Source organism: Rhagoletis pomonella, unplaced genomic scaffold, assembly GCF_013731165.1.
Source record: "Rhagoletis pomonella isolate Grant_MI unplaced genomic scaffold, Rhpom_1.0 Rhpom_scaffold_00010, whole genome shotgun sequence".
Lineage (NCBI taxonomy): Eukaryota > Metazoa > Arthropoda > Insecta > Diptera > Tephritidae > Rhagoletis > Rhagoletis pomonella.
The window spans coordinates 18,499,410-18,507,740 of NW_023458564.1; the positions used below are offsets into that span (position 1 = coordinate 18,499,410).

Here is an 8,331-nt window from a genome sequence, read left to right on the forward strand (position 1 = left end):
ATAATGATCGGCACGAAGTTAGCTTTAATTTATGTATAAAATGCAGCATTGCTGTTGTTGTTGCATAGTCATTTGTTGTTGTGATTTTGTCTGCAGCTGCGATTTCGCTTAGCTCGCTACATTTTTTCTAAGTATTTTCTACTACATAGTTGTTATTCGTTTATTTTAATTTTTGTGTTCAACCGAATAAGAAAGAAAGCCAAAGAAAAAATAAACCAAAAATACAAAATAAATTCAACCCGGCAACATTTTATAAGTAATTTCAGTGTGAAATTTATATTTCTACTTTGTTGTATTTTAGCTTTTGCAAGAAATTCGCTGCCTAAACAATGATTACAACAAAAACTATTGTATATTATTTAGTTATGCCGAAACCTGCTTTACTATATAATTATGCACACAACCATGCATAAAAAAGTTTTTGAAAATTGCACAAAATTATTCAAATTATGGGTGAGATCGCTGAGAAATATATTTTTTATGAAACTACATACTTACATAATTTTGAATTGCCGAATTATACGCATAACTAAATAATTTATTTTCCTGATTATAGGCTTGCATGTGCGGGTGTATTTTTGTAACTGTATTATGAGATAAATTTGCGGTAAATATGTAGTATAAATATAATGCAAATATAAATATGTAATTACAAGTCGCTATTTTATTTTTTTAGGAGAGGAAAAGTTATAAAATTATTCTACCAAAAGTGTGAATTTTTTAGTGGCTATGATGTCTCGCATTGGGAAGAAAAACTTCTTCGGCGATGAAACCAATTTCATGCTCGTTAGCTATGTTACTGAGAGGCAATTTTGTCCCCAAAAGGTGACTGATGGGTGCATTGTTAGCCGGCAGCGCCATCGGGCCACAGCTCTTCGAGAATAACGAAAGAGCCACCGTAATGCCTTTTTTGCCCTGAAATTTAAGATTTTTGATGCCATACAAAGCGGTCAGTTATGGCTATGTTCCGCGAGAAATTCTTAGCACGAGTAATTTCGAGGTTCTGCGATGCCGCTTGACCACCAAGATCCTGTGATTTAACACCTTTGAATTTGTTTGATGAGGCTATGCAAAAGTCCGAGTTTATGTCAGTGTGGAGTGCAATCGGGTACAGCTGGAGTGCAATGGGGAATAGCACTTCGTCTGGGTATGCAGTTACAGTTGGATGGCTATATTCAATAATGACTCTTGCATCCTCGTTCACGCACTCTGGGAAATGTGCGCAATCCATGAGCGAGATGCCCACTTATTTGGTTTAAGGGCTCACTGAAGTCTGCAGTGTCTGGTTGCCATGAGGTGCGGCTGCAAGCGGGCGTTTGCAGTCAGCGAATCGCTATATAAACTTGTATCCGGTTAAAAAGCTACTCATACCAGTAATGGTTATGCGCTATGCTTGGGACCCGACACGTAAAAACGCCTTTCAATGAACAGATCAAAACGGCCTCGGATGATTGTTGGATGCCCCCGCAAGATATACTGCTGACGTTACTACATTATAGGAAATGCGACGGAGTTGACACGACTGTATCAAATATGCAGCACGTCCTGAAGAAGGAAGATCAAGATTAGGAGCAGTTCTACGAGCGCATAGAGGAAGCATGTAGCGCGTCCCTCGACGGCGACTTTAAATGTCAGTATGGGTAATGAATGCCATCCTTTGATCCAACAGTCGGAAAATTCAGCCTATATGACAACACCTCAGAAAGTGTAGGGGCGCTGATCCACAAAGTAACTTTGATGTCCCCTGATCAAAGACCGAAGAACCAAATAGATCATGTTGTAATAGATGGAAGATTTGCTTCGAGCGTTTTTGATGTGCGCCAACATCGACTCGGACCACCTTGTTGCGTTGCAAGTAATGTCCGCATGCGGCTCTGAGCAATAAAGAACGTGCCTCGGGAAACACGGCGAAGGCTCGACGCCGAGAAGCTGCAGTCACAAAAGACAGCCGAGAAATCAATAGTGCTTAAAAAAGAAACTCTTCATCTCATCGACCGGACATCAATTACCTGTGGGAATCCATCTCCAAATCTCTGCGGAAGAGGTGGTTGGATACTGTCACCTAAGCAGGAGCAGCTGGTATGACGAAGAGCGCCGTTTGGCTGCTGAAGAGAATACGTTGAAAGATACCGGGAGATGAGGAAGGAGTAGAGAGTTTTATTCAAAAGAACGAAAGACGTGGAATGAGGAATGCAGCTCGAAAATTCTATTAGGAAATAAGGCGCAAGGTTTGCGCCAATTATCGCGGAATAAGCCTTTTTTAAATTGCATACAAGGTCCTGTCGACGAATGTGTGAAAGACCGAAGCCCTCCACGAACCAACTGATTGGACTGACTGAAGTTTGGTTCAGACCTGCTAAGTCCACTATTGACCAGATTTTGCATGAACCCAAAATTCTGAAAAAGACATTGATAGGCAAGTCGACGCACACCATATTTTTGTCGCTTTAAAACTGCTTTTGCCAGCACGAAGAGAAGCTGCCTGTACGATGCCGTGTCTAAATTTGGGATCGCCGCAAAACAAATACGGCTATGTAGAGTGACATCGGACACAACTTTGGGCTCCGTCCAAATTGAAAAAAACCTCTCCGCGCCGTTTGAGACCAAACAAGGTTTTAGACGAGGCGATTCACTCCCGTGCAACTTTTTCAGTCTGATTCTGGAAAGCGTCATAAGAGCTGCCAATCTTAACAGCAGCGGCACCATATAAAGTAAAAGAATTATGCTGCTGGTGTATGCGGATGATATCGAAATCGTTGGCCTGAAACCCAGCGATGTCAGCACAGCATTTCGCAGCTTAGGAAAATAAGCGAATTCGGACGCACGTCAGTGTTGGCATAACTTTGAAGTAGTGAAGGACTTTGTCTACGTAGGATCCAGCAAAGTAACACCAATAATATCAGGAGATAAAGCGAAGCAGAGCCCTCTCTTGGCGAACAAAAATCACGCTCTACAAATCATGCCCGTCCTTTTATATGGCGCAGAAACGTGAATGATGTCTAACAAATATGAGAAGGCTTTGGGGGCTTTCGAGATAAAACAGTACAGCAAGGTTCTACGTATTTGATGAAACCTTAAGTAAATGAAAGCTTACACCCCCCCTAACAAAATCCCGAAAGGATTTTTAGCCTATAAATCTGATTTATTTTTAAGCGTATTTAAAGTTGGTGACCCTGCATACAGGAAAAAATTTGTAAAATTCGATAAACAAATTAAATTATTTTGAATAGTTATGATATATTACTGTTTTTTGGGTCGAGAAATTTATTTCTCATGTTTATTTTTACCTAAAACTTACACAAGATGCCGCTGTGATGCAATTTTTGCAATTTTTTATGGTTTTTCATCGAAAAATAGTATATTTACTGTTTTTAAGGCTGAGTAATATGTTATTTATGCCTGTTTCATTGTATAAGTTATTCTAGATGTAACAAACAGCTATGTTAAATTTTCCACAAACAAAACAATAATGTCGAAAATTTTCCGAACTGTTATTCATTATTAATATAATTTATTTCACAATAGCCATATTTCCTAAGTACTTTCATACCATAATTTTTCTAAGTGTAAATCAAAACCCCATTTTGCAATGGAAAATATTATTTTTTAACTAAGAAAGTCTTTTTCCCTACAAAAATGTTATTTTTTCTCATAAACACTTTTTCTCACGACCATGCTATATTTATATAACAAAAATAATTTAATGATCTTTGTCACATCATCAGGTAGAACTCCTACAATGAAAATGGAATAAATAATGGAGATCACCGGACCTATATATGTCAACTTTTCCAAAGCTGACTGAAAAGGCTTCGCGAATGTTACTGAAAGCGCGTTCACTGCACTATCCATACCAAGCGACGTCCACATAGGTGAACGTAAATTCCGCAGGGTTGTCACTGCTGCTGCAGCTCGCTTCATTCCAGAAGGATGTCTTAATGACCTACGTTCGAACTTTCCTGCTGAAGCGGCTGTTCTAGCCGATGAGCGTGGTAACCTTCGTCAGGCCGATCCCGGAAATCACCGTATCAGGGATCTCGATTCGGAGACTCGGCAACTTGTGAACGTACATTATCGGAAGAAATGGGAAGAGCTTTTAAGACCTGCAACTTCGCCTCTGGTGTGAGTAAGCTTTGGTCAACCGTGAGGTCGTTGACCAACCGGACGAATCGTGACGACAGGGTTGAAATAGACTTTGGTGACCCCGCTTCGTCGGACCCGGAGCGATGTGCGAGCTATTTTAGCTGTCAGTTCATTCTGCATACTCCGGTGGATAAAGCCAAACGTCTAGTGACCAGAAGGCTGTACAAAATGCTAAAACCCAGTGCGCCTCTTGTTTTCACCAGCGGTGAGGAAAGGGTGGTCATCGGGAAGGCGAAATCCCCCAACGCCATTGGACCCGACGGAATATGCATGTTGATGCTGAAAAATTTGGGTCCTGAGACAGTAGCGTACCTAACGGAGGTCCTCAACATGTCTATGGCCACTCTCGTCATTTCAGACATATGGAAGAGAACTATTCTAGTAGCGTTGGACCTGTCCAAGGCGTTCGGTACTGTCAGTCATTCAACGCTGCTGGAAGACATAGAGGCCTCCTCTCTCCCACAGGGATTCAAACGGTGGTCGGTGAATTACCTGAGTAGTCGACATTCGTCAGTAATTTTCAGATAAAAAACCAGCAACCCACGTAAAATTAAACAGGGGGTACCACAGGGTGGTGCCCTATCCCCACTACTGTTTAATTATTACATATCTAAGCTTCCTCGACCACCAGAGGTGTCAATATTGTCTCCTATGCTGACGATTGTTCGATCATGGCGTCTGGGAATGGAATTGATGACTTTTGCTCGAAAGTAAATGGTTATCTCGCCGAAATTTCCCGCTTTTTCACTGCGAGGAGCCTTGCCCTATCACCTCAGAAATCCTCGGCAACCCTAATCGCCACCTGGACGAAGGAGGTTAGACTGCAATTGGGTATTCACGTTGATGGTGTAACAATACCGACGGTGAATAACCCGAAAATCCTCGGAGTTACTTTCGACAGCCTGCCCTCCTTCTGAGCGCATACAACCGCAAATGCCAATAAAGTACAGAGCCGCAACAATGTCTTCAAGTCGCTGGCCGGCAGCACTTGGGGTAAAGATGAAGAACGTTGTTGGTAACATATAAGGCAATTGGCCGGCCGGTTCTAAACTATGCAGCGCCCGTGTGGTCGCCTGGGACTAGCAGGACCCAGTGGATGAAGCTACAGACCTGCCAAAACACGGCACTACGAACAGCGACCGAATGCTTCCTGATGACGCCCCAACACCACCTATACGTCGAGGCCTAGATGCTCCCAGTAAAGGAGCATAAGACAATGCTCTGCAATCAGTTCCTTGGGGGAGCTACAGCCGTGGTCATCCCAGCAAACAGCTGCTTGCAGAAGAGCCCTCGCCAAGGCACGTCAGGAGGCATCACTACGAACTGACGGACGAAGTCCAGAGGTTCATCAAACAAACTCTGGACCCGTGAGCCTACTGACAGGCCCTGAACTGCATTCACAGGGAATCAGTCTCGAGTTGTGTAGACTTCCGCTCTGTGAATGCCGTTCTGGGCACACAACTACCGGACGTGGACGGGACAGAACTTTGTCTGCCTCGGGAGACCCGCACCACAATAGCCTAACTTCGCTCTGGCTATTGTAGAAGGCTTATTTCATACCTGAGCAGAATTAATGAGGTTGTGCCCAACCAATGCCCGACATGTGGAGAGTCGCCACATGACTCTCGGCACCTCTTCACATGCCCTGAGAACCCCACTCAGCTGACGGCCCTGTCCTTATGGACAGACCCTGTTGAAGTCGCACACTCCCTTAGCTGAAACGGACGACAACGTTGACGGATGAACCGACCGAGCGGGCTTGGTAGCCGCTACATCAACAACAACAACAACTTGGAAAATAAATAACGAAAATGTTGGTCTTTTGAATAGGAATCGTAGTCTTATTGAGTGAAAAAACGAAACAAATTCACAAAAAAAAGTCTTCCAGGTCAACTTTTATTTATATACATATATGTACATATTGCTTTGAAGAACCACATTTAAACTCATCCACCTTATTCCACCAAAGAATTCTATGAACCTAAAGTGTGTGAGTGAAAAATACATACAACTCGAGGATGTAGCTAACTTGAAAACTTTTGTTTGAACGCAAAATGAGGAACTTATATGAAACTGAAATAAAATTATTTACAAAAGTCTCTTGCAATAGCCATTAAAAAAATGCTAAATTGCAAATTGTAAAATACACGAAAAAATAAACTTTTAGCTATGTAACATATAAAATTTATGACAGTTTTTCAAAGTTAGAAAGGCAAAAAAATAAAAACTACTAGAACTATGTATGTAAGAGATTGAAATTTGTAACTACTTAAGTAATACCGGACAGAAAAAACAGGCTTCGGAGTGGGTGGTATTGTAAGAAGAAACCAGTACCTAAGAAGAAAACTCTAATACACACACATACATATCAGTTTAAGTACATACATACATGGGTTGTGTGTGGGCGGTTAAGTTGGCGAATAGCATTGGCAGTTGCGCGTTTCCAAATGAAAAACTGACCTGAGCTGGAAAAAAAATGTTGCATTGCAAACTGAGTAGAAACTCAACACCATACTCATATATTTAGACGAAAGTAAGTACATACATACACCAATATTTAATGCCAAGTGTCCCAGTGAATAACGTGAGAAGAGAGCTGAAGAATTTTCGGACTAACTCAGTAGAGGAGCGGCAATTGAGAGAAAAGTTCAAGCAGCTGAGATATAATAAGTTTTATGAATTGCATTGCATAAATCACTTAGAAATAGATGGATGGCATGCAAAAGTTTGGATGCTTGAAATATTGCACAAGCTCGCACAAATATGTACATACATACATACCATATAAAAACAAGCGCTTTTGTACAAGTACATAGATGTGAATGTAAAAGTACGCTAAGAGGGTGGTGAGTGGGATGAAGGTTCCGGTTGAAAGAGATAAATTGTTGCAATTCGGTTGATTATAAAATTATAATGGAGGTTAAGTGCCGTTTTGTTCTATATTTCATAACTGTTTGTTCTTTTGGTTTCGCATTTTTTTTTTCTATCTAAAAATTAAAGCAATTTAAAGATGTTTGGAGACCGCACTGTGTAATTTTGACTTTCAGTAAGGGGGATCAAGATGTAGCTGCCGCAGATTACTTTCTTAAGGTTAATATATTTATTTTTAGCTTTGTTGAAAAGCTATGGTGTAAACTAATATGGATTATAATATAAGCTACTATCGAAATCGAAATCGTGCTATCACTTTGCACTTTTTTTCAAACAAGAAGCTTTACTTACAACACGTAGTCGTTGCGGAAGAGACATGAAGAATGAAACAAAAATTACATAAATATGATACAGAACATTGCAAAATATTCTGCGATTAGGAACTAAGAAGAGTAGACAAAAATTAGTCATCGTGGAGTAGATATGTATAATAATGCATTTATTAATCTCAACTATCATCCCATACGTGTACAATACCATTTTATAAGCTGGTAAAAGATATTGCCCCATTTAGAAAAATGCATAGCTAAATTGTTTAATATATATATTTATATATACATACATATGTGTAGATTTTTCGTTTTAAACTTTTCCGGTTTCTAATGTTCGGTAGCGTGCAGAATAGACATGATAAAGCTAATAGTCCGGGAGCCAGCGACAGTTTAGGGTTAGTCATTTTACAAAAGCTGAAAATTTGTCCTAAGCTTTATTTGGTATCACTAGTAAGTGAATGGACCACCAGCTGGCGCACTTCCGGGGGGTGTAGCTGCGGCAGCCTCCCACACACGTAAAATAACAATAAAAAAAAACTAATACCGCAAAAGCTGAAACTTTGTTAATATGTTTATTATGTTATAAATAAATGAAAAAACGTGTCCAGCCGAATTTAGAGTGGGGGATTATGCTCCAGCTTTTCACGTAAAGAAGTGAAAAATATGCGCTGAGTAAACTGATACTACAAAAGCTGAAATTTTGTAAACTAATAGTTAAATTAATAACTTAAACGAAAAAAACATCCAGCTTCAAATTTAGTGGGGGAAAAGTGTCCAGCTAATGCAGTGAAGGATGCTGCGCACGGGTATGCGCTCGGGCGCGTCGTATCTTTGACTGCATCGGCTGGACACTTTTCCCTCACTAAATATAAAGCTGGATATTTTTTTCGTTTAACTTATTTAGTCAACTATTGTATTACCAAATTTCAGCTCTTGCGGTATCAGATATCTATACTTTTCTCATTAAACACAGCGTGCCGTCCAT

At 40.5% G+C, this 8,331-nt stretch overlaps 2 protein-coding genes across 2 annotated transcripts in view; both read right to left on the reverse strand.

Moving 5' to 3' along the window:
• LOC118746523 (DNA N6-methyl adenine demethylase-like) overlaps positions 1 to 8,331 on the reverse strand; it is a 456,538-nt gene that overhangs the window by 175,603 nt on the left and 272,604 nt on the right. The window lies entirely within an intron of this gene.
• Positions 707 to 1,181, reverse strand: LOC118746107 (the record flags this gene model as incomplete). The annotated part of the gene is given in 1 exon segment (XM_036479886.1): positions 707 to 1,181. A coding segment is annotated over 1 exon segment (259 nt), but the record flags the coding sequence as incomplete, so codon positions are not given.